This window comes from Drosophila kikkawai, chromosome 2R (assembly GCF_030179895.1).
Source record: "Drosophila kikkawai strain 14028-0561.14 chromosome 2R, DkikHiC1v2, whole genome shotgun sequence".
Taxonomy (NCBI): domain Eukaryota; kingdom Metazoa; phylum Arthropoda; class Insecta; order Diptera; family Drosophilidae; genus Drosophila; species Drosophila kikkawai.
Window position 1 is genome coordinate 17,228,054 of NC_091729.1, and position 24,421 is coordinate 17,252,474.

At 46.5% G+C, this 24,421-nt stretch overlaps 6 protein-coding genes across 11 annotated transcripts; 5 read left to right on the forward strand and 1 right to left on the reverse strand.

Annotated features, from left to right (window-relative positions):
- Positions 1 to 1,836: 1,836 nt before the first annotated feature.
- Positions 1,837 to 2,827, forward strand: Pgam5-2 (Phosphoglycerate mutase 5-2). Its single transcript, XM_017161397.3, has one exon. It carries the CDS (start codon positions 1,921 to 1,923, stop codon positions 2,755 to 2,757), a length of 837 nt encoding a protein of 278 aa, XP_017016886.1. The 5' UTR covers positions 1,837 to 1,920; the 3' UTR covers positions 2,758 to 2,827.
- Positions 2,828 to 3,780: 953 nt separating this feature from the next.
- On the forward strand, positions 3,781 to 5,179 carry LOC108070799 (chymotrypsin-2). 2 transcript variants are annotated; one of them, XM_017161400.3, is made up of 3 exons: positions 3,781 to 4,164; positions 4,229 to 4,505; positions 4,572 to 5,179. In XM_017161400.3, the coding sequence occupies exons 1-3, from the start codon at positions 3,893 to 3,895 to the stop codon at positions 4,938 to 4,940; spliced, it is 918 nt and encodes a 305-aa protein (XP_017016889.1). In that variant the 5' UTR covers positions 3,781 to 3,892; the 3' UTR covers positions 4,941 to 5,179. The 2 variants fall into 2 exon arrangements, with proteins under 2 accessions (XP_017016889.1, XP_017016888.1); XM_017161399.3 differs by having other exon boundaries at positions 3,784 to 4,164; positions 4,226 to 4,505.
- A 1,160-nt stretch (positions 5,180 to 6,339) lies between these two features.
- On the forward strand, positions 6,340 to 24,412 carry prom (prominin). 5 transcript variants are annotated; one of them, XM_070284298.1, is made up of 19 exons: positions 6,340 to 6,379; positions 8,745 to 9,121; positions 11,076 to 11,131; positions 11,191 to 11,423; positions 11,487 to 11,674; positions 11,879 to 11,974; positions 12,826 to 13,037; positions 13,762 to 13,918; positions 14,319 to 14,844; positions 16,149 to 16,440; positions 16,581 to 16,834; positions 17,756 to 18,184; positions 18,385 to 18,615; positions 18,680 to 18,820; positions 18,898 to 19,086; positions 19,165 to 19,356; positions 19,524 to 19,607; positions 19,886 to 19,951; positions 20,119 to 20,455. In XM_070284298.1, the coding sequence occupies exons 2-19, from the start codon at positions 8,806 to 8,808 to the stop codon at positions 20,138 to 20,140; spliced, it is 3,684 nt and encodes a 1,227-aa protein (XP_070140399.1). In that variant the 5' UTR covers positions 6,340 to 6,379; positions 8,745 to 8,805; the 3' UTR covers positions 20,141 to 20,455. The 5 variants fall into 5 exon arrangements, with proteins under 5 accessions (XP_070140399.1, XP_070140400.1, XP_070140397.1 ...); XM_070284299.1 differs by lacking the exon at positions 20,119 to 20,455 and adding an exon at positions 24,151 to 24,412 and having other exon boundaries at positions 6,343 to 6,427; XM_070284296.1 differs by having other exon boundaries at positions 6,343 to 6,427.
- On the forward strand, positions 9,768 to 10,957 carry LOC108070865 (NSFL1 cofactor p47). The gene has a single exon (XM_017161497.3). The coding sequence runs from the start codon at positions 9,870 to 9,872 to the stop codon at positions 10,938 to 10,940; it is 1,071 nt and encodes a 356-aa protein (XP_017016986.1). The 5' UTR covers positions 9,768 to 9,869; the 3' UTR covers positions 10,941 to 10,957.
- LOC108070864 (serine protease inhibitor 42Dd-like) lies at positions 20,476 to 21,918 on the forward strand. The gene is made up of 3 exons (XM_017161496.2): positions 20,476 to 21,518; positions 21,582 to 21,647; positions 21,707 to 21,918. The coding sequence occupies exons 1-3, from the start codon at positions 20,513 to 20,515 to the stop codon at positions 21,841 to 21,843; spliced, it is 1,209 nt and encodes a 402-aa protein (XP_017016985.1). The 5' UTR covers positions 20,476 to 20,512; the 3' UTR covers positions 21,844 to 21,918.
- On the reverse strand, positions 21,898 to 22,856 carry LOC108070867 (cuticle protein 16.5-like). Its single transcript, XM_017161500.3, has 2 exons — positions 22,399 to 22,856; positions 21,898 to 22,331 (listed from the first exon to the last, which is right to left on the reverse strand). Exons 1-2 carry the CDS (start codon positions 22,495 to 22,497, stop codon positions 21,975 to 21,977), a joined length of 456 nt encoding a protein of 151 aa, XP_017016989.1. The 5' UTR covers positions 22,498 to 22,856; the 3' UTR covers positions 21,898 to 21,974.
- Positions 24,413 to 24,421: the final 9 nt, after the last annotated feature.

Below are 24,421 nucleotides of genomic sequence, written 5' to 3' on the forward strand. Positions count from 1 at the left end.
GCTCGCTCCTTTTGCTTGAAGGATGACATTTTTGCAAATTGCCATCATAATAATAATCAAATTCGTGTAAATTTGTTTGCAAATTCAAGAAGGAAATGGTGTCAGCTGCCCCAGTTCTCTAGCCAGTTACAGATGGGCTGGGATTATCAAGTTAATAGCTTTCCTCGTTCTCATCTCGGCCTAATGTGGCTGAAATTGAAAACATAAACTAACCGAAACTACACAGAGCAGAACATACGACATATGTAGGTTGATCTTTGTGGAATGCAAACAGAAAATCATTTCCCATGGAAAACGGATGGATATTAATTAATTTTATTTAATTGAAAAAGCAAAACGGGTCAAACATTGCAATTATAAATATTTAAGGGTACACTTAACTACTCGTTCAAAGAAATGATTAAATTTTTAAAGACTATGAATATTAAATAACAAATCAAGGGTAAGTTCTATGTTGAACGTAGCTTTTTAAATAGTGTTTAATTTAATATTTAATAATTACTTATAATACTTAAAACTCGGAAACTCTTACAACTGAGCATAAATAAAAGCAAAGACTGTTATGATTTATGCACTTTGCAGATATTAAATTCAGCACAATAAATTGCAAACTAAGACCGCAGGCAGTAAATATTTCAATGGAGCGCCGAACAAGTTCTCAGGATATGAATTACAACTTTGAATTGACTTTCTCCGGCATTCATTTCCTGCTGCCTTTCACACCTACTATATATACACGCATTTATTCAGACACCTTGTAAGAGTAATCCCCCATCGTATTCTAGGACGCACAATGCGAGATCTGCTTTATGGCTACGTCAAGTGGCTTATTGCGAGGAGGCCCTCTCAGGGACTAGCAGCTACTGCTGAATGTGTGCCAGCGGACAAGGCCAAGCTGAGGGCAGGCCAGGGCAGGGCAGGGCAGTGTGTCCCCCAATGCCTCTGTGGGGACTTTTAAGGGTGATAAACCGGCATTAGTTCCTTCTCGTTCAGGAAAACTCGCCTAATTTCAATTCCAGGCGGTCACCAATCGATGGGGTTTTCACTTGGCGCAACTTCTGAACCTTCGCAGTCCGCACATCCCTCTGGCGTCATGGTGGCATGTCAAAAGTTTCAGTCAACTTCATTAGGCCAAATCTGACGGCCAACAGACTAGGCGCACCAGAAAGGAGCTTGGTCAGCCAGCCACTTGTGGATATCCTTTGCATTTTTGCCGCTGGCGTTGAAATTAAATGAAGCAGAAACTTGGGCCAAAGTTATTTAACCAGCGATAGGCCGCCGACTTGCCCTTTTCTGGCTGACTGGCTGGCTGGCTGACTGGCAGGAATTAAATGCCGTGGCGATTTAAAGGCAAACATTACTCGTACTCGTCCTCGTCCTCATTCTCGTTCTCGTCCTTTGGTCGAGTGAATTCACAGTTCGTTTTCCATGGCATCACCTTGCTAACTTATTCGGCTTTTTGCCGGCTGATTGTGGAGGGCGCAAAGTTTGCCGCTCAGAAAGTTGTCCTCGAGTATCCTGCCGAGGGTAAAATAACTTTGACACAAAAGTTCCCCGACCAGAACCTTTCAAGCGTCCACTTCCCCAACTCTTTTGCCTCGCCCTGAATGCTAATCAAGGCAGGGAACTTGAGTCCGAATCTGAATAAACTTTGGAAAGTGCAACAAGGCCCACCGCCAGGACCGGAGGAGTCAAAGTTGATTGCCATTGCAATGGAGCTTAACCAATAATTGTCCGAATCTTGGGCAGCTTCTTAATGAGTGATGAATGGGAAATATAAATACTGAACTTAATGTGCCAAAGTAGTTAACAATAAGTAATCCCAGTAGCCTCTTCTAGAATAAAAGCTAAATCTGTAGGCTTTTCAGGGGAATTAGCTTTGACACTGGCTCCACTTTGACGCACAAATAGTCCTGCCCGATGAGATTGGAGGTCCTGGGACGCTCGGTGGTAGCTATGAGCTGCGGCTCCCTGGTCACCTACCTGGCCATCCGTCTGCTCGAAGGCGAACAGGCGGCAGTTCAGGATGGAGAGCAGGCGAGGAGCCTGGTGGGCAGTGGTGCCTGGCTCCACCATTGGGATCGCCAGAAGCCCACTCCGCAGCAATTGGCCAGCCCCCTTAATAATGAGTCCTCCGCCCTGCGCCACATTATCCTGGTGCGGCATGGCGAGTACTCTAGGACCTTGTACGGCAGTCACCTTACAGACCTAGGACGCCTGCAGGCGCAAAGAACGGGCCAGAGACTGCGGGAAATGGGCGTGACCTGGGATCAAGTTGTGACCTCCACAATGCCACGAGCCGAAGAAACGGCAACGATCATCCTGAAGGAGCTGGACATCGATTCGCAGAAGATGAAGCACTGCTCGCTGCTGCCTGAGGGAACCCCCTATCCGGCGGATCCGCCGCCCAATGGCAGTTGGCGCCGCGTGAAGCTCTCCTACCAGCGTGATGGTCCCCGGATCGAGGCCGCCTTTCAGCGGTACTTCTTCCGGGCCACTCCCGAACAAGAGCACGATTCCTATTTACTAGTTGTGGGCCATTCGAATGTGATCCGCTATCTGATCCTGAGGGCCCTCCAACTGCCGCCCGTTGCCTGGACGCGTCTCAATCTAAACCATGGCTCCATTACCTGGCTGACGGTGCATCCAACGGGCTACGTGACCCTTCGCTGCCTGGGCGACACAGGCTTCATGCCCGTGACCCAGGTGACCCACCGAAGGCCGCTCTCGGCGGCAAAATCGGATAGTAGTAACTAGTAACTAGCCCATGATTAAAGCACTGCTCTGCGGAATACGTCATTTTGCATCAGGCGAAGTGGAAACGTGACTTCCTGTGCAATTTTGTCGCAACTGAAAAACCACTTTAACTTTGGCCAAAATCACTTGGCCAACACTCACACAGGCAGAGACAGCACAGCTGCAGCTGCGTTGGCATTGGCATCGGCATGGGCATCTGCATGTATGCATTCCCTCTCCAGTGGCCACATCCACATCCACATCCACACCCACAGACAGGCAGCCGCCTGGTCGTTGGCACATTTGCGCCACTCTTTCGGGATTGTCTCTGCTCATTAGTGCGGCTTTAATTTTGGTTATTGCGCCTGTCCCATGTTGTTCGGTTTTGGTTTCCGGTTTCGGCTTTCGGTTTTCTGGCTTTGCCTTCGGTTGTGGTTTGAGTTTGAGTTCCGGGGGCTTTGCCAATGTTGCTGCTGTCTTTTGCCGTTGGCGTTTCATTAAATTTGCATCCGTCCACAATTTGAATTTAATTTGTTGGGGGGCTGAAAATTGCATTATACGTGGAGCCGCCGAGGCATCCGGAGCAGCAAGAGCACCCGGAGCCGCCAGAGCAGACGAGAGAAGCTTCTCAACTGCCACTCACAACGAGTGTCAGCTGCTAAATATTTGCCTCGCCACAGAAATTCTAGAGCACATAAAAAAGGGAAATGTTTACTTTATGCTCCTGTTATTGCTGTTGCGGTTGGCTGCCCCACAATGGCCCTCGTCGGCCCTCGACGTACCATAAATGTGCATACATTATATGGGAGACCGGGAAGCGATTATTCCATCAGCTGAGGAGACGAAGATTGGGGGCAACAGAGTGGATTATTTAGGGGCGCACTGATTTATTGACATTTCATTGACAAGCCCATAAATGGCTTTGATTTAAGAACCTAGAACTCCGGTTTATCTATAGTTTTCAGATCGGGATTTGGGAAATTTAGGTTTATATTTTCATTTAAGCTCGTATTAATATTATATATTTATTTATTCGTTATAATTTTATACACTTAGTGATAGACCTATCACTCAAATTTCAAAATGACTGGATGTAATTTTGAAATTTAGTTTTACATACATCAATTTATGTTTGTCGTTTTTCGAATTTTCAAAAATGAAAAGACCGAATATCCATTTTTGGTTTCTGTGGCTTACCCTACTTCGACTCTTTGCCAGGGCCGACCACGGGGTCATTACCGATGTCAGCGATGAAACCTTTGAGTTCCTGATCTCTGGCGGCCACACGCACAACATATTTAGATGGAGCCGCCACGTGGTCTCTATCAGGACGGTTAGCTATTTGAAGAATCCCGGTGATAATCACTTCTGCGCCGGTATCCTGATCAGCAGCCGAGCCGTGCTAACCGCCGCCCATTGTCTGACGGAGTAAGTGTCGAATCCGAGGTGATTATTCCCTCCTTCCTCTAGATTTATAATTCTATCGCAGCAGATATAAGGCCACGCTGAAGCCGCGTGGCATTCAGGTGGTGTTCGGTCACTTCAAACGGCTGGACTCGTACAATGTCCACGATGACAGCCGGATCGCAGATCGCCTAATGGTGCATCCGGATTACGAGCGCTACAAGAAAAACGACCTGGCCATTATCCGGCTCAACAAACGAATTCCCAGCTACAACCCCGAGGTGCAGCCTATTGCGTTACGCAAAAAGGCGAACGTGACCGTTAACAATACCTGTTTAACCATGGGCTGGGGGCAGCTATATCAGGTGAATTACGATGCTATCCATTTGGAAACCCATATACCCATATTCTTATTTGCTTACTACTTTCAGCACGGACCTTACTCGGATGAAATTCTATATCTGAATGTGATCCTTAGCTCGCCGTCAGACTGCAAAAGGGAAATCGACTCATTTTATGAAGATGACATATGTGTGCATCCCAAAACCAAAGGTCAGATGTGCGCCGGTGACATGGGCGGGCCGCTCATTTGTCAGGGTGCTCTCGCCGGAATCATTGCCGGAACTATGGGCTGTTCTGAGGGTCGGTCCATGAAGTTTGTTAGCTTTCCGCACTACAGAGATTGGATCCAGAAGACAGTTAATGACTTTAAAAATGGCGGCGTTACACTCACCATGGACATGCTCATGCTCTGCGGGGGTTGGTTGGTCTCTCAACTCTACCAGCTACTGCTGTACTAAAGTCATCACAATGAAAGAGTTGGAAATTCTAGTGAAAGGCTAATGCAAATGCAGTAAGTTCGATCTTGCAGTGGCCCCTTGTGAGCTCTGGATATTGTCTACCGAATAGATCTTGTAACTGGTTCAAGAAACCCCATCAGGGGACCACAGAAATCGCCTTGCAATAAAGTAAATGTGAAACCCAATTTATATAATTTTTGTAAAGGGAATAACAAGTTAAAATATATGTATTACCCGAGCGCCTCCAGGTAATTGCATCGGAAGGAGCCTCACACACACAAAATGGGATGTCAAGTTCACTCAAAGGACAGTCAAAGAACCCGTTGTGGCCAAAGCCGAATGCACATTCTGTCACGGTTGTCTTCCCGAAACAAATCGACCTTCGCTGGGTCATCATTTGCATTTAATACAGACTCCAGACTTCACTGACTTTAAGTTTGAAAAGCCCTTCAGGCCGGCGTGCAAATCTGACGTAAAATGCATAAATCAAAGGCAAATTGAATTTTAGCCATGAAAGGCACTTCTGGAACGGAGGCATTGCAGCTACCAAGGCCCAGAGTTTGCCGGCGATGTCGTTGTCGTTGTCGTTGCCGTTTTCGTTGTCGTTGTCATTGGCGTCTCCCGCTGAGAGCTCTGACAATATGTTGAGGAAAATTCCAAGGAAAATGACAGTTCCACCCAGCTTTCGCCCTCTGATTCAACTTTATTCCGCTCTCTCCGCTTTTGGCGCTGGCTAAAAACTTTGTCTGGCTTGGCCTGGCGTTGATGCAACTTTAAAGTAAAGTCTACTTAATGCAAAGCTCAAGGCGCCTGCCGCCAACACAAACAAAAACTGCGAAATTGGTCGTTACTACTTATGAGATATATATTTGGCATTTCCACGAGAACTGAAGAGCTTTTAGCGAGGCTTTGCTGGAGATCTAGAGTGACATGGCTCATGGAAACTAAATCGCAGATGGTTCTCAAAAGGTCTTAGGAAAATATAAATCGCATTTTGAAAGGAAAATATTGTCATTTGAGGAGGTATCGCTTTTATTGCCTATAAACCAAATGAGAGTACTAAAAACATATATGTATATAAGTATATCTTAAAAATGTAAACCTAAAAAAAAATGCAGTAAACTTTTACTTACTTTGACTTGGAAAGACTACATTTTATATAAATAGTTTAAATATATTTTAAATATTTTCCCGCATTTTTCCCGCCGTTGCATCCATGTGCTTTTCCCCCTAAAACCGGAAAAATGTCACCTAGTCGGTATTCACCATACGCCTCTTGTACATTTTCACTCGCTGTGTCTGTCGGCTAATGCAAAAAGTAAAATAGGGAAAAATTTCTAAGTTTTCTTCGCTGATTATTTGGGCCTAACACCTTTTTCAGCATTCAGTCGTCTGACGGCGCTGGTCGAGCTTTGTTCTGAAATCGCGAGACAAGTCAAGTGAGAAGGATATATATATATACATACAAGCATAACTTATTCCCACTGGTACGACTCTACTAATTATGTGAAAATGAATAATTAATTGTCTGACAATTGCCGGCGCTGATTGCATGTGCAAAGTAAATAGCGAAAAATTATCGCAAAACTCGATCCGCAAACCCTCGTGGCCCTCGTTATATGTATATTTGCACTCTAGTGCTGCGAATCGATATCGATATCAACTCAATTTCGGGTTTCGGTAGCGCAATGTTCAAATAAACGAAACGAATCAACATATCAAACTAATTGCATTCGAATTTAAATATAACGTTCAATTAAAAGCATGATTTGCAAAGCCAAACCCCATAATCACACCATATGCATGAATGGGCGAGAGTGTGTGTGTAGGGAGTGTGTGTGAGTCTATAGACAGAAAGAGAGAGAGAGAGCTAGCGAAAGAGCCAGGGCTTTGGCTCGACATCAATCAATTAATTGGGAATCCAAACGAGGTGCGTAAGTTCATTTGGCGTGCAATTTGTTAATTAATCGAATTCGGTGCATTGGCAAAAACTGGAGCATTAAGTCTGACTCATTATCGGGGGACTTAAATAAATGTCAACAACACAAGGGAGTTTTGTGGCTTAGTAATGTCATAAAATAAGATTGAAAGCAAATTAGAGTTAACTTGAGGTTTTACAACAATAATTTAATTCATAATTTTGCACTAAAATATTCAACAAATAGCTTATTCATTACAAATTTCATTTACTAACCACTCTCTTTATTCTTAGTACAAGACAAATACAAAGCACATTGTAAATAACTTCATTGTAAGCCCCCAGAGAAAAGCCCTTTCAGTCACTGTTGACCCAATGCATTGAACTCTGCCACCTCGCTCCATAATACTTCGTCTGTTATCATTGTAACGGCTTTTACTAATAGCTCCACATATAGCTACACATATAGCTGCAATAATAGGTAGATAATAGCCGACAACAAGTCCCAGTATCGTTGCGTATCGAGTTGCCTTTGAAAGAGCTTGGCCAGCAGCAGCACATTCGAGCGCCTTGACTCGTGCCCACTGGGCTAACATAATCGCCCATGCAGAGCAAACAAACCAAACCTATATGTACATATATTCTATATAGAGAGAGAGGGAGAGATGGGCAGTTAAAAGGTGCCATCATATATTGGCATATAGGGGGGAGGACATTGCAAGACCCAGCCAATGCATCGGGGTATCGAGTTTTAATGACCCACTTTCGGGCTCAAGACTATTTAAGTTTTGGTCTAATTCTGCAAGTCCCACGACGGAGCAATTAGTGTGGCCAATGGCCAATGGTCAGCATGAATGGGCGATAATGGCGGCAAACGGCGCACGTCGTATTGTCAAGGAAAACAAATGAGTTGAGTTTTCCAGCGGCGAAACTTGAGGGGCTTCCTCACGGCTTGGCGGACCCCCCCAAGAAGAGAGACATGTCCATTCCCAGACACAGAGAAGACCAGAGACTCAGAGAAAGAGAAATGTAGAAAGAGAAAAAAGAAGAGGAGATAGTGGAGAAGTAGTTATACAGTCTCTGAAAGTCATTACCCATTGATATGTGTGTGGGTGGTGGAAAAGAGACATTTACGTTGCTTTTTTGTTTGCTTTTTTTTATTTGTGTTTTCTCTTTCGAAAATGTGTTGACAGCATTGGAAAGGGCAAAGACAGCGCAAGACAGCAACAAAGCGAAACATAAAATTAATAGAATTAAGAGGTGAAGAATTCGATTCAAGGCAACATTCAGGGACGGCAATTAAATGGAACAGAACCTTGTCAGGCTATTGCAGCTGGTCAGCAAGTGGGTACACCGGGCGTATACTTGACGTCTGAACATTAAATTAAGTATACGCCCTGAAGGTCTCGAGTGAGAATAGTTTAAAAATGTATTAAGATAGTTTCAGCTTTAAATACCAATTTAAAAGAAGGAAAGGATACTATTAGGCCACCACTACGTATACGTTATATTGAAAACCCAACTTGGGGTCACCTCGAAGTTGAACCCCCAGAAAAAGAGGTCACTGGCTGGATAATAAATACAATGTAGGACCCACAAAAAAATTAATTTGTTTGGAAAATATGTGAAAATTCCTCACGGCTCTCTCATATTCATTAATTTGGTGAATGTCACATAGTCCCAGTGAGTTGCTAGCGAAGGCCCCCAGGCTAGTTACTTGGGGATGAACCCCATACATACATATGAATGCATAATTGGAACATAAAATTCCGAAAATATTTTACAACATCCCCCTGGTACCCTGGCATGTTTGCGTGTGTGTGTGTCTGTTTTTGTTTAGCCGGATCCCTCATGGCCGTGCCTGTTCCGCATTAATTCATTCGCAGGAGGCGAGTCCTGGCCAACAGCGAGAGTTAAGACCAAGTTAAGGCAGCCATCCGGCCGAAGATGGACCAGCGTAATCTAACACTGCCAACGCCAGCCGCAACAACAATTATGTCCTCGTCATCCGCAGCAACAGCGGCAGCAGCAGCAATGGCCAGCTTCGTATCCGGATCCGGAGCACCGACCACATCTGCGATGGTGGCCACGACACTAGCATTAGCAAATACAACAGCAACAACTGCGGTGGCCACAGCACCAACAACGCCAGCCACATTTTTTACCTACAGCATACCAGGCATGGACATAGCGCCAGGACCATTTATATTCACCTACGTTAGTGAATTTTTATCGCTTATCACGCCCGAGGAATTGCCGCTGGGTAAGTTTTTTCCCCTCCCAACACAAATGGGCGTGTCCCTGAATCCATGTGTGTGGTGTCCATGTATCCATGCTAGTGGGCGGATGGGTAAGCCCTCCTTCTGGTCAGCCCGACAACAATGAAGGCATTAGAGATGTAAATTCGGGACAGTATTTGGAGGATAGGCGAGTTATTCGGGACAGATGGAAATTTTCAGTTAAATAGTGCACAGAGATAAATAATGGATGGAAAAATGCTGGGATTTTAAAAGTCAAAGGTAGTTTTTTGGAAAAATAAGGTTTTGGTTAAGTCTTTAGAAGAAATTATCTTATAAAAGAGTGTCTTGTATTGTATTATATTACATTGTAAATGGATCACGAATCATATATCTTAATTTTATTAGAAATATTTGGCTGCACTTGTCTGGAAAACGAAAAATTAAAATTCTATTACAATAATGCAGAAATTTTTTCCTCTGCACTAATACGTTGGTTTCGGTTTAAAACAATCAAGGCTTAAATAGTTTCTGTTGCTCCCAAAAACGTGAATGGAGGCCACCGCAGCCATGAACCTTTTTCCATTAAATATGCATGTAGGGCAAGAGGATGTGGCTATGGCTGTGGCTTTGGTCGCCACACGGATTTTCACTACACAGCCTAGCTTAGGCGGCCTTGCCACAGTGGCGGTGTCAGGCCATTAAAAATAATATAACATGATTCTATAAGTTCTATTCATCGAAATTGCCCCTAAATTGGGCGTTGCTGTTCAGATGACCGATGAGCAGAAGCTGAGCACCTTCATGAAGCGACATGGCGTGCAGAAGGAGGTAGCTCGTCGGTATTTAAGCTCCAACAACTGGTCCTTAGAGGTGGCCAGCAATATCTACGAATCCGAGACGGCGGCCAAAAAGGAAGCGGAGAAATCTGGCGCCGAGACTCAGGAAAAGCCAACAGCGCAGGATGACAGCCAAAAAGACCTCCAAACGCAGATCAGTCAACAGAATAGCGACCAATCTGGCTACAGGGCTGGAACTTCGGATAACTCAACCGCGGGCCATGAGACGACCGTGGAGAAGCGGGTGGGCATCGGCAACTCCACACCCGCCCTGACCACCATCGACAGCGATCGGAGTTTGCGAGTCTGGGGTCACGGCGTAACTTTGGGCAGCGCTCACCCCATCAATCCGCCGCCAGCACGTCCGCCTGGCGAGGATTCAGACAACGAGAACCCCGAGGATGAGCACACCATAGTGGTGCTGCACCTTTGGTCCGAGGGCTTCTCCCTGAACGACGGTAGCCTAAGACTCTATGCCCTGCCCGAAAACGAACGCTTCCTGAGCGCCGTTCTGCGTGGAGATTACCCCGAGGAGATTCTGAACAACCACCCGCACTTGCAGCTGAGCGTCCAGGACCACACCAACGAATCATTTCGCCATCTATCGCGGAAACAGTTCATGGGGCCAGGTCGTTCCCTAAACAGTCCCTCACCCCAAGTAGGTGTAGGTGGCACATTGCCGGTGCAGTTTCCGACGATGCAGATCAATGAGGGGGCAGCCATAACCATCGTTCAGCTGAGGCTAGCTGACGGAAGCCGCGTGGCCGGGCGCTTCAATCTCACCCACAACATAGGAGATCTGTATAGATATGTACGGATGGCCAGGCCACAGTATTCCTCTAGGAACTTTGTCCTGATGACGGCATTTCCTCGCCAAGAGCTGCTCGAGACAGACACACGCACCTTGGTGCAGGCCAATCTCTGCAATGTGGTGGTCATACAACACCTAAGCGAGGAGCAGGCAACGCAGTTATCCACTGATAGTTCCGAACTTATCCTGAAATAAAAGTCAATTGAGATGGATGAGCTGGAAGTGGGGCTACTTTTTGGAGGTTTATGGGGTTTTATGAGGGTGAAAAGTGATAAAGAAATCGTAGTCGGAAAATTAGAAAATATATGTAGCATTTTCGTTATATTTCAGATTCTATTCGCGATGTCCTACACAAAAATGTCAGCCTGCTGGACTTTGCCTCCAATGTGAGTGTCCCTTTGACTTGGTGCATTTTCCTCTTACTCCTTCCGCCTACCCCATTTAGGCCATTAAAATCGAGTCCGGCTTCATAGCTCTGATGAGCGTGTTCGCCATTTTGGCCCTGGTGCCGCTGATTGCCACCTGTGCCTGGTGCTGCGGTCGCCGGTCCACGCAGGAGGAGGTGGACCACATACGGAATGCGCCGTGCAACATTCGCGACGAGGCGCTGGAGGAAAGTTTGCGGTGCCGTAAGAGCGCCGGCCTGGTTACTCTGTGGATTGTGTTCGTGCTGCTGACGTGAGTTGAGGCTCTTCAATCGCTACTTTTACGGAGTAATCGAAAGGTTAAATCGGGTTTCAGGCTCAGCGACTTTAGTATATTCTACGCTAATAGTCGCCTGTCCGCCGGAATCGAGATGACGCCCGAAATGGTCCAGTCAGCTGTGCACGACGTGGAGGTCTTCCTGAAGGACACGCATCTGCAAATCAAACACAAACTGGATAATGGCTTTCACGTTTCCGTGGAGCGGGTCGTCAAAGACTTGGAAGGTCAGTCAATCGGCGGTTGTGGGGCGACGCAAAAGTTTGTGCCATTCGGCATTCGACATTCAACATTCGACAATCGCTTTGCCAACTTTGTACTCGAAGCCGTGCACTTACGGCCTTCGATCCATGCATTATTCTCAAACTTTCCCAAATGTATGAATTTATATATGGAGCTCATGTGTGTGTCTGCCTTCTCTCCTCCCGCAGACGTGGACGTCCTCCTCGGCGAGCCGATTCAAGCGGAAATATCTGCACACACTGGCCTTGAGCTGGCGTATGATTCACTGACGACACTTAGCCTGGGTGAGTACGGATGCGAATTCTAGTAGTGGTAGTGGTGGTGGTACCAGGGCGCTCTGGTTAAGTGCTCCCATGCGATTGCCATGCGATTGTCTGGTTACGGACTTGACCCAAATTCCATTGTTCGTGGCAAGGCGAACATGGCCAGTAGACCTAGTAGATGTGCCATCACTCCCACCCCAAACCACCGAAACCCCTTTCCCAGTTGGCCAAACATGACAATAAACCAGCCCCAATAAATTACAGCTAAAATGGGTGTGACCTTTCAATGGCGAACGGGTTGTGCCGGCTGCTCAGGGTGGGCGTTGTGAATTTTTCACATTTCTCTTAGTTTTCCCCACTCTTAGTTTAATTTCCATTGATTCTATCGATTTGAGTTTTAAATATTAAAATCCTTTAAATAAATTAAGATTTCAAGAAGTAAAAACGTTTTAAATTTAGATCTTTTGTAGCATACAAATCACTTTAGAAACCCAATTCAACATTTATTCAAGCAATCTATACAAATCCCAACCAAAAACATCTTGAAATCAACAAATAGAAAGCTCAAACCAACGGTAAATATATAGTATCTATAGCCAAAAACGATTGTTTGCGCCCAATTTCATTTTTGGGGAATGCAAACGGAGACTCATGGAGGATCCAGTCGAAAGTCCTCGTCGCGCACAATTGCCAAGATGACAACTCCATTATGGTTCGCCTTCGAACACAATGTGTAATTTGGAATCATGCTCTCCTTTGACTCCTTGACTCCCCTTCCGCTCCTCTTAGCCGTCCTGTCGTGTCCTGTCCATATAAAACACGCTACAATAACGCTGCAAATAATAATATTTTCGTGCATTTGTCGCTGTCAGCGAACGCGGAGCTCATCTATCGCGTCCTCATGCTGCAGGAGACGGTCGGCCGGGCACTGAAGCTGTCCCAGGAGGCGGCCGCCCGGATGGAGGAGCTGCAGATCCAGCTGTCCGTGCTGCAGCGCCAGTGCACGTACCGCGACCGCCCGCTCTGCGACACGTTGCGTATACGCAGCTTCGAGGAGAACGGCGTGGTGGACGCGCTGAAAACTGTGAGTTCTTTATGGCGCAGTGCAGTTTATATACCGCTGCTCGATTATGAACCGTTTTATACTCTTTTTCAAAGGGGTATTTCTAGATATAAGGGGGTTTGGAGAAATAAGTTGAGATATTTTTAATATCATTACTATGTGGGGATTTGTTAAAGAGAAATATGAATTTATAGGCTAAGTATTCAATAATTGTTGGTGTTAAATTAATATATGCACGAATCCTTTGAGCTAATTTCATTTTTGAAATTAAAAACGTCAAAATATCCTGAGTTTTTAGTTTACTTAAAAAATGACAAACCTAAAATATAGGAAAATAACAAAATAAGTAATTATTTATCTTTCAAAACCTTTCTTAAATATTATTTTGTGCTATAGATCTTTGAACATAACTTATTCTGCAATATATATAAATTTTTCTTTATATAATATATTTTATTAAATATATTTAACAGATAATAATATTATCCTATACCGTTAGCTTCCTTTTTAAGCTTATTTCGTAGATATACTTTACCTCCTAGGGTACTCAATGCTTCGGTCACCGAGCTTTTGCCTTTTGCCAGTTCTACGTATAAATAATTTGTACTTTTACTTCCTTTTCACCCTTTTTTCTCCCTCCACTGCACTGTTTTTCTAATTTCACCCGCAATATCTTATTTCCTGGACAACTGCAACGACAACGACGACGACGACGACAACGTCGACATCGCCGACAATTTGTCAGCTGCAAGAGGACCAGAGCATCTTCCGTATGCGCTACTTGGGCGAAATTGAATTTGGGGCCACTGTCAAAAATCTGACATCGGAAGTTGGCGTGTCACGTTCCATTTTTAGCAATTTCCCGCAACAAGTTAAACATGACACGGCATATGAACGGAACTGTGAGTAGAGCAATCAAAGAAAAAAAAGCGGAAGCCGGCGTGTATTTACAGAGTCCACCAGAACCACCATCAGTAGGCAATCTACCACCCTTGTACCCAGTCTCTATTAATCGGCTTCAAAATCCATATTGTTCCCTTTGGCCAAAACTCAATTATGGCACCGAGCTAAATGTACAATTCAATCAATAGTCCAGGTGTCGGGCTTCCCATTCAGTTCATAGCATTTCCATGAATCTGGCAATGCAATTTCCGAAACACATACCGCACAGAGTGACACAGCGACAGAGCTGGGAGGGACAAAGTACTCATAACTCGAGTTTAGTCCCAATATTAATTAGTGTCATTGGTTCTGCTCTGTGGCTGCTAATTGAATTGGTCACAAAACTTTTCTCTCCCGCAGACACGCTGGAGCAACTGGCGAGCATTCGGCATCGGACTACGGCCAATGCCCAGCAGCTGACCTCCATCGTGAACGCACTGCTCCGGCGACTGGAGGGCACCTGGCCCTCCATGCAGCCGGCGTACAACGAGCTCAAGGACTGGGCGGATGCCTACTGGAGCGTGGGCTGGATTGCCGGCATGGTGATCGTCTGGGTAATGCTCTTCATGCTCATGTCCTATTGCTGTTTCCTCTGCGAATCCAACTCCAAGTCGGGCGTGGTCTTCTTTATCGCTGTGATGCTCATCTGCCTGGCCAGCATTGGTCTTACCATCTATGGAGTGTTCTCCTTGGCCATTGGTGGCAATGCCGAGGTATTTGTCTGTCGATCGCTGTACGATGAGGATTACTCCACGCTGAGCAAGTTGCTGGACAAGCCAGGTTACGCATACGCCCGGGAGCCCCAGACGGGCATCATTGGTGAGCTACTACGTCCCGCTGGCGTCAATCGTTCTGTGGTCAATGTGGGCCTCGGCCAGGCCCTTAGGTAAGTTCACTAACGTATGTACATGTGTGTGTGTATCCAGACTTCCCCCAGGTAGCCCAAGCCCAAGCCAGCGCCGAGTAACGAATTTTGTTATCCAATTACTTTGATACTGTACGTGCCTGTAATTTTGATTGCCCCCCAGAGACCAGAGACCATAGACCGACTTGCTGCCTCTTGCTGTGTGAAAATGTACTCAAAATTTTATGATCGAATCGATTAGCTGTTGAGAGAGAAATTAAGTCAAGCAGCAGCCAACGTAATGGCAGTATTTTGTTTTAATTTTCTACAGAAAATATTTTAATCTTATTTGAAAGCAATACAAAGAAAATTTAAACTTTGCTCAACAATTTTTTATATAAATATTAACCGTATTTAGATTGTTCTTTGCATCCTTATTTTTATATTTTCCACATTTGAAAGTGTCTTATGGACACCTTTAAAAATCTATATTTTAAAGCTTTTATTTTAAAAAAGTTAAAAAAAATAAAGCTGATGAACCTTCTTATTGAAAATAATATTTCAAACGAAATAACCTTTCTCTTAAAAAATTAAAGTGCAGCGTATACTCAATCCCCCTTAAATCCTATTTCTGGCCAATCGAAGCCCTCGGAAAGCACTTAATCGATTGCACTGTGATTACCCATTTCGGTGATTGTTGTTGCCGCACTCTCAAACTTTTCCTGCTCCTTCCAAGCCGGAAACTTGGGCAACCGCAACGTAGTGCCAAGCACCGCACTTTCTCTTGCTATCCACTCGACTTGCACAGTTATTCGGCTTCGAAATGCCAACCAAATCCATACCATGCCCAACTGAAGGGTACCACTAAGCACCTACCTACCTACCTACCTACAGAACAGCCCCAAGCCACAAAGTTTTGAAAGCCCAATGAAATTTTGCTAGCCACATGGCACTCAATTTTGCAGGGAACACGCCAATGCCAATGCCAATTCAACTAGCCGCACGCACCACCCCCGAGAGCCCACAACCTAGAATCCATAGACCAAGGCCCACACCAACAGCACACCCTTGTAACCGCAAATTTTAAGCACGATTCCAATTATCCGGGCAGAATACCAAATGCACATGCAGGCGGAGGAGTCCGGAGTAGGGGCATAAATTGCAAATTCGCCAGGACGCACAGCCACATCCTTGCCCTGTGTCCCTGCCCATGTGCCCCTTTGCCACGTAGATATCATGGGTTTATCCGGTTCTCCAACCGAGGCCCCAAAAAAAAACCGTAGTCCAGCCCTTGGTTCAGCCCCTTTGGTATTTTGACGTTTCTCTTTGACAACCTTTTGAAACAGAGGCTGCGAGCAAAATCAAGCATCGTACAATGTCTTTCAATTGGATGCATTCGTGAATACCACCAAAATAGCCGATTTGAAGCAGTTCCCCAAAGTGTCCACCGCCATCGATGCGATTTCCGTCTCCGGGCGCACGCTCCTCTCGCTGACGCAGTCTGTCCAGAACATACTCGAGAACATGCTGCAGACCTCCTCGTTCAATCTGACCACGTACCGCAGCAGCGTGGGTGCGCCCACGCCCGAAAAGGATTTGGCCACATTCATTGATCAGATGCAGCGGGTGGCCTTGCAGGTGAGTGCGTTTAACAGAGAGCGAACGCACCTGGCACCCCGCCTGATTAGTTTCAATTAAGAGGGTGGCAGCGCGGCGGATCTACGTGCAGTGCATAATGTAACTGCATTTAATTCGCTCATTCGATTTGTATTCGCCAGATTCAGGATGTGGCCACGTCCTCGCGCATGACCACGCTGGGCAGCAGGGCCAAAAGGCTGCAGGCCGCGATTCTCCAACCGCTGGAGAACCTGCAGAACGAGATACTCTATCACCTGACCGCTCTGGAGCTGCAACGGGATCCCTGGGCGAAGCAGGTCAACCAGACGCTTAACCACCTGAAGAGCATCCAAAGTTATTTGGAGAACAAGGCCGGAGAGATATGTCACAATATGACAAGGACTTATACGGATCGGTGAGTTATGTTCCTATATCTCGGATAAAAATATGAATGGTTCGTATTTTCTACAAAAAGGAAATTCTTTCATTTTTCCACCTATGCAAAATCATCTCACCTTGCCAGGCCCAAGCACACAGTTTGTGCCAAAGTTAATTGCGGTAAATTCTCAGTGATTTTCAACCGAAAAGTTGGGTGGAGGGAAAGAACACCACCACCCACTCACTCGAAAATGCTTCGTTCCATGCTGCTTTTCCAGCCACTTTTCCCACCGCCTGTGGCACTTGGAGCTGCATTCTCGGTCTGTCCGTTTGTCTGCGTGTTTGACTTTTATTATTGTGTTGCTCTTTCGGTAGCTGGCGGAGAAACAAACAAGTTGAACAATTGCTGTGGAGCACCCCCTGAGAACTGCACATAGTTTCCGGCTTTATCAGATAATTGAAAGTCCTAATCGTTTGATTAAGTTTGCCAAGTGTCATGATTGCATTTTCAGTGTTTTTCCAAGTATACACTTACGTTGCCACACACATGCACTCCAAGGTGGGCATTTATGGCCAGAGAATGCTAAATATTTTGTTGCTGAAACTGGTGAAGGTCCGATGACAAATTCCTTGTGCAATTTATAATCGTTTCGAAATTGTTACAGCCACTTACGAGCTGAAGGGCTTTTCTCTAAACTGTGGGTACAATAAACAATTGGGTTGTACTCCAAAATTTAAGGAGATTTAATTTAAATTAAGAGCTTGGGTATTTTTCAGGCTTAGGTTCTGGGAAATATTGAGAAATCGAATTACTAGAGAGTCTGGAGATTTAAAAAGGAAGACTAGAAAAATTTAAAAGTAAAAATTTAACAGAAATACTTTTTATTCTGACTTTTTTCCCTGATTTATTTGTTTACTTTCTGAAATGTGTAAATTTCCCACACTCTCTCCATCACAGCCTGAAGGCCTACTTGACCAGCAGTCGTGCCACCATGGAGTCCCAGCTGGGCGACACCACCACCAAGTGCCGACCCTTTTACGACACCTTCGATGCCAGCCGCTCCTTCCTCTGCCGCAACATGGTCGACTTCATCAACGGCCTGACCTTCTTCATTTTCCTCACGCTCCTCCTCTGGGCCATAGGCACTCCGGTTGGCCTTAATTTGATTACTGTCCAAACCCGTCTGAATGCCATGCAGGCGGCGCAAACGCGCAGCAAGAGCCGCCAGAGGCGGAGTGACCGGAGTCCGGAGCAGGAGCAGCGCGGCGAGAGTCGTGGCAGGAAGAAGCAGCGAACCAGCAGTGCCGCGGCCAGCGGCAAGAAGGATAGGCGAGAGCAGAGCCGGGAAAGGAGCACCAGCAGCACGGCACGACCAAAGCCACCACTGTAAGTCATGGATAGGAAACATATTCATCAAACCAAATTGAACCAGTCGGACCTAAGAGGTTTTCTCTTTTTGATATTAATTTTTATGTAAATTTAAAGGGCGGCTGGAAAACGAACAAAGTTTTTGTCCAAGCTCATATACATAACTGACCCTTTTCTCTAGAAGGCACTGTTAACCTATAGACCTCACCCTTCCACAGACGACGCACTGCTACCGAGGAGACCCTGGACCTGGCCGACGAAGACTCTACTCCTTCAAGGGAACAGCAGCAGCCACAGCAGCAGCAGCGGCGGCAGGAGCAGAACCAGCGGGAAACGGATAGGGAGCGTGAGCGGACCAGGGATCAAAGAAGTCGGGAGCGTGAGCTGAGCCGCGGCCGCGACGTCTCCGCCTTGAATACGCCGGTGCGCAGCCGTAGTCGCCAGCAGCTGTGAGTAGTGCAGAGATTCTCCATTGAAGCGCCGCATCTCAAGCTCATTCCATCATTGCATTAGGCGCCACGACCCCGAGGATGACAATTGGGGCTCGTCCAGCGGACCCAGTAGGGCCAACTCCCATGAGAGGGAGCGTGAGACCAGTCAGACTAGAAAGATACTAAATATTTGGCAATCTCGTAATAAGATTAAGCCGCCGCTGTAAGTTGAGGTCCCCCCAAAGCCTTAGAGATCCTGCCCCGCCTTGTTCTGATAACTCTACCCTTCTCTGCGAACAGTCGCCGGCAGGGCACTGAGGAATTCGACTTTGAAGATCATACCGAGGACAGTGGCTGGCGCAGCCAGAATCAGACTCAGAGCCAGAATCAGAGCCACATCCATAGCCATTCCCAGTCCAGTGTTAGTCCAGAGCAACGCCCCGCAGATCCGCGCAGCCATCGTCCCAATCTCCGTACTAAGCCAAAGTTGTAAGTGTCCCTGACCCTGAGCTCCCCCGACGGCACCCCACTCACTCACCGTCTGCCCCAAAACTCTCTGCATGCCAGACGTAGTACTCGTACCAACGCGGATAGAGCTAGCAGTGAAATGGTCCGGCGTCCCGTAACCCCTGTGCTCAGCGTCAATCCGGACATTCCGGCCGCCGTTCCGATGCCCCGCACGCCGATGCGATTGAAGAGCAGGGTGTCGCTGACCGCCCGAGCCGTGCAGGACATTGTCAACAAGCGGAATCAGCGCCTGTGAGTTGTCCCAGTGCCAAGCCCAGGACCCTTAAAAAGAAATCCCTAGGCCAGTAAGAGAAGAGCACCCACCACCAACAGCCACTACACTCACCCCGTCCATTAGCCTATACTATATATATGCTTTGGGAGTGCTTAAAGATCAACTAATCTTATAATTTTCACAGCCAACGCACTGGCACCGATGAATTCGATCTGGACGAGAGCGATGCCTATGGTGCTGGAGCTCATATGGATGCGGACGTTGCGGCGTAAGTCGGGAAAGAGGGAGGAGTGTGGCAAAAATCTCAAAAAAAAATAGTCGTACCTAGAATCCACTGAGTACACCTATGAATGAAAAGATATCTTAACCATGACGAAATCAATTACTCAGCAAAGTTTTGAATACTCAAAACTTTAAACTTCATTGATTTCTCAAGGGGTTCTGCGAACGAATCGAGATTTCTGTGACACCCGGATAACTGGATAATCAGAGATAATGAGCTAATGGTAACTTCCCCAATAACAACATTGATATTCTCTTTTCCAGCGCCCGACGCACGCCGCCTAGGGGCGCTCCGCCGCCACCGCCTCCGCCAGCGGCCGGCATGAACAGGTTCTACCAACGTTATTAACCGTATTCAGTTGCCAAAATGAGTTTGTTTTTTGCCTTGCGTTTGATTTTGATTTTGGTTTTTTGATTGATTTGATCTGAATCTTGTGCACATGCCAGAGACAAGAGTACCAACCGAAAACACACACAAATTCTTATTGTGTTCACAGCGACAAAGTCTATATATTCTGAACTTACTTTCTCTCCCCGAAACCCGATACTCGCTCTCGCTTTGATGGTAGTAGCGACCGCACGGTGCGCTGGATCGAGGACGAAGCCGAGGACTTTGAGTTCGAGGAGGCCGACGCACCGAAAAATCCCATGTATCTGAGCCACAATCTCCACTGAGCAGCAGACCCATCGATCTTCCCCCATCTCAGATATTGCAATTTGTTTTGTATTTCGCTTCTATCGCTCCCTAGAATGTAAGTGAAATGTAGTCATAGTATCGAACCAATATGTTGTAGGCATTTAACAAGCGTAATAAAATAAATAATCTATAACGAATGAATACTTTTCCAAAATGGTCCACGGAGCAGTGCGGTTTGTCCAGTACCCCTAACCATGTCGATGAAGATAGTGTGCATCCTCCTGCTACTCTTTGGCATAGCAAATGAGGTGAAATCAAGGAGATTCTCTGCTCTCCAGATGTTTGGGAATGTGATAAACGATCTACCAGATGACAACGTCATCATATGTCCCCCGGCCATCGATCTGGCCCTGGTCCAACTTTACCTAGCCGGCGGAGGAACAACAGAGACCGATTTGAAAAATTCATTGGGCTTCAAAGGACCCTCAAAGGGTAATATATTCAAGGGCAACCTTCCGTCGTGGGTCTCGGAGGGAAATCCTCTTATTCGAATTGCCAGTCGATTCTATGCACGCAAGGGAGTCAACATCAGTTCCACGTATCACAGTGAATATGCAAAATATCTGAATACCGTAATCGAAAACGTGGATGAGAATGAAAGTTGGGCAGAAACGATAAACCCCTGGGTTACCTCGCAAACTGCCAAAGGTCTTGAGGACCTTATTGAACCGCACCAGTTCGAGGATCCGAAAAAAGTCTTCCTCACTAACACCGTCAATTTTTTTGCCCAGTGGAAGTACCAATTCAAGCCAATTGCCGATGAGAATTTTTATATACCGGACGAAAGTCGTTCGGAGTCGGTTAAGATGATGAAATTGGAAGGCAACTTGAAGTACAGCTTTCTGTACAAACTAGACTGCCACGTGGTGATTATTCCGTTTGACAAAATAAACCTGGACATGCTTCTGCTGTTTCCCAAAACTTACCAAGGGATTCAAAAGATAGAAGAGGGTCTGAAGCACGTAGATGTCCGTACGACAGCTGTCAAGCATCTTCATCTGTCCATGCCACAGTTTAAGTTCAAGTATAGCCGGGATATGGTACAAACCCTGATCGATCTAGGGGTTAACAAGACTGTTTTTACCCACACAAATCTCCAAGAACTTACCACGTCCAATGAGAACTTCATTATAGACAGCATTATGCACTCAGCTATCATTAACTTTGACGATAAAGGAGTCAAGTCAGATTTTGCTACAGGTTTGATATTATCCTTAAGATATAAAACTATCTTTTCATAACCCATTTTAATTCCATTTTAAGGCGTCGACGTGATAGCCACAGAATCGCGTCCTAATCCTATCCAGCGTAGGTCAGCTTTATACAGAGGTGCGATATTATCCTTAAACCATCGACTTACTCAAAACCAATTTTAAATCACTTTCCAGGTCGTCAGAAACGAGCCGCCCCACTGAAGAAGCAACCGAATCTCAGTTTAGTGTTGAACCGTCCTTTTTTATTCGCCATCATGGACACGAAAAGGATGTACTTCTTCGGCAGGTACAGTCATCCTGGTGATATGTAAAACTGAATATGTATAATATATGAATATGTATAATACAAGTCCACAGTTTGGGCATTCGCTTGAAATGGCGCTTTATTTAGTTATCAAATCATTCGGATGGATCAATGGGCGTATGGCTGGCAAGTCCCCGTTTACTTCTTCTTCAGGAAGGGGCTGACGATGGCGGGAGCAGCATAGGTAGAAATGGGAGCAGTGTAGGCAGGGCCAGCAGCATAGGTGGTCACCGGTGCGGTGTAGGCCGGGGCACTGTACACCGAAGCAGTGTAGGCGGGAGCAGCGGCAGCATACGTGGAGTACGCAGGAGCTGCAGCAGCATAAGTGGAGTAAGCAGGAGCGGCAGCAGCATAGGTGGTCACGGGAGCGGTGTAGGCCACAGGAGCAGCGGCGGCGTAGGTGGCGGCATAAGGAGCAGCGGCATAGGTGGTCAACGGGGAGGCGATGAAGCCAGCCTGGGCGGCGGCAATGCAGAGAGCCAAGCAGATGAGGAACTACGGGAATACAAAGCGGAATCCTTTAGCCAGACTATTCGATCCTGAAGGGCAGGTTGCGGCTTACCTTCATGTTGATTTGGTTGTTTTGGGTTTGTTGGTTTGTCAGCGACTGATGCTCTTGGCCACTTTTCCCTGCCATTTTATAGGCCAATTGTCGCCGCATTGGCCAAAACGGGTTTCCGGCTTAGGCAGAGCCAAATACAAAAAACCTAAATTAGAACACAATTTGCGTTCGCGGCGAGATTTCTGCCAGGTAACGTTAAAGTAACGCGGATGCCGCGCCTCGCCACGGCGTGTCAAATGGATTACTCTTTTCCAGCATTCTCGGCAAGAGATCTGATGGCGACAACTGAAATGGACAGGGCGGACCAGGGATCAAAGGAGTCGGGAGCGTGAGCTGAGCCGCGGCCGCGACGTCTCCGCCTTAAATACGCCGGTGCGCAGCCGTAGTCGCCAGCAGCTGTGAGTAGTGCAGAGATTCTCCATTGAAGCGCCGCATCTCAAGCTCATTCCATCATTGCATTAGGCGCCACGACCCCGAGGATGACAATTGGGGCTCATCTAGTGGACCCAGTAGGACCAACTCCCATGAGAGGGAGCGTGAGACCAGTCAGACTAGAAAGATACTGAATATTTGGCAATCTCGTAATAAGATTAAGCCGCCGCTGTAAGTTGAGGTCCCCCCAAAGCCTTAGAGATCCTGCCCCTGCCCCTCGCCGGCAGGGCAGGAATTCGACTTTGAAGATCATACCGAGGACAGTGGCTGGCGCAGCCAGAATCAGACTCAGAGCCAGAATCAGAGCCACATCCATAGCCATTCCCAGTCCAGTGTTAGTCCAGAGCAACGCCCCGCAGATCCGCGCAGCCATCGTCCCAATCTCCGTACTAAGCCAAAGTTGTAAGTGTCCCTGACCCTGGGCTCCCCCGGCGGCACCCCACTCACTCACTCACCGTCTGCCCCAAAAATCTCTGCATGCCAGACGTAGTACTCGTACCAACGCGGATAGAGCTAGCAGTGAAATGGTCCGGCGTCCCGTAACCCATGTGCTCAGCGTCAATCCGGACATTCCGGCCGCCGTTCCGATGCCCCGCACGCCGATGCGATTGAAGAGCAGGGTGTCGCTGACTGCCCGAGCCGTGCAGGACATTGTCAACAAGCGGAATCAGCGCCTGTGAGTTGTCCCAGTGCCAAACCCAGGACCCTAAAAAAGAAATCCCTAGGCCAGTAAGAGAAGAGCACCCACCACCAACAGCCACTACACTCACCCCGTCCATTAGCCTATGTATACTGTATATATTCTTTGGCATTGCTTAATGCTCAACTAACCTTATAAATTCCACAACCAACGCACTGGCACCGATGAATTCGATCTGGACGAGAGCGATGCCTATGGTGCTGGAGCTCATATGGATGCGGACGTTGCGGCGTAAGTCGGGAAAGAGGGAGGAGTGTGGCAAAAATCTAAAAAAAAATAGTCTTACCTAGAACCCACTGAGTACCTCAAACCCACTCCGGTATACCTATGAATGAAAAGATATCTTAACCATGACGAAATCAATTACTCAGCAAAGTTCTGAATACTCAAACCTTTAAACCTCATTGATTTCTCAAGGGGTTCAGCGAACGAATCGAGATTTCTGTGATACCCGGATAACTGGATAATCAGAGATAATGAGCTAATGGCTAATAATGACAAGAGTACCAACCGAAAACACACACAAATTCTTATTGTGTTCACAGCGACAAAGTCTATATATTCTGAACTTACTTTCTCTCCCCGAAACCCGATACTCGCTCTCGCTTTGATGGTAGTAGCGACCGCACGGTGCGCTGGAACGAGGACGAAGCCGAGGACTTTGAGTTCGAGGAGGCCGACGCACCGAAGAATCCCATGTATCTGAGCCATAATCTCCACTGAGCAGCAGACCCATCGATCTTCCCCCATCTCAGATATTGCAATTTGTTTTGTATTTCGCTTCTATCGCTCCCTAGAATGTAAGTGAAATGTAGTCATAGTATCGAACCAATATGTTGTAGGCATTTAACAAGCGTAATAAAATAAATAATCTATAACGAATGAATACTT

Coding starts and splice junctions, on each gene's coding strand:
- LOC108070865 (XM_017161497.3), top strand. CDS start 9,870: ATGACCGATGAGCAGAAGCTGAGCACCTTCATGAAGCGACATGGCGTG.
- prom (XM_070284299.1), top strand. CDS start 8,806: ATGGACCAGCGTAATCTAACACTGCCAACGCCAGCCGCAACAACAATT. Junction 16,441..16,580: donor TGCAGCGGGTGGCCTTGCAG/GTGAGTGCGTTT, acceptor TGTATTCGCCAG/ATTCAGGATGTGGCCACGTC. Junction 19,087..19,164: donor CTCCGTACTAAGCCAAAGTT/GTAAGTGTCCCT, acceptor TCTGCATGCCAG/ACGTAGTACTCGTACCAACG.
- LOC108070799 (XM_017161399.3), top strand. CDS start 3,893: ATGAAAAGACCGAATATCCATTTTTGGTTTCTGTGGCTTACCCTACTT. Junction 4,165..4,225: donor GCCGCCCATTGTCTGACGGA/GTAAGTGTCGAA, acceptor ATTCTATCGCAG/CAGATATAAGGCCACGCTGA. Junction 4,506..4,571: donor GCTGGGGGCAGCTATATCAG/GTGAATTACGAT, acceptor TACTACTTTCAG/CACGGACCTTACTCGGATGA.
- LOC108070864 (XM_017161496.2), top strand. CDS start 20,513: ATGTCGATGAAGATAGTGTGCATCCTCCTGCTACTCTTTGGCATAGCA. Junction 21,519..21,581: donor CAAGTCAGATTTTGCTACAG/GTTTGATATTAT, acceptor TTCCATTTTAAG/GCGTCGACGTGATAGCCACA. Junction 21,648..21,706: donor TAGGTCAGCTTTATACAGAG/GTGCGATATTAT, acceptor ATCACTTTCCAG/GTCGTCAGAAACGAGCCGCC.
- Pgam5-2 (XM_017161397.3), top strand. CDS start 1,921: ATGAGATTGGAGGTCCTGGGACGCTCGGTGGTAGCTATGAGCTGCGGC.
- LOC108070867 (XM_017161500.3), bottom strand. CDS start 22,497: ATGCGGCGACAATTGGCCTATAAAATGGCAGGGAAAAGTGGCCAAGAG. Junction 22,332..22,398: donor ACAACCAAATCAACATGAAG/GTAAGCCGCAAC, acceptor GTATTCCCGTAG/TTCCTCATCTGCTTGGCTCT.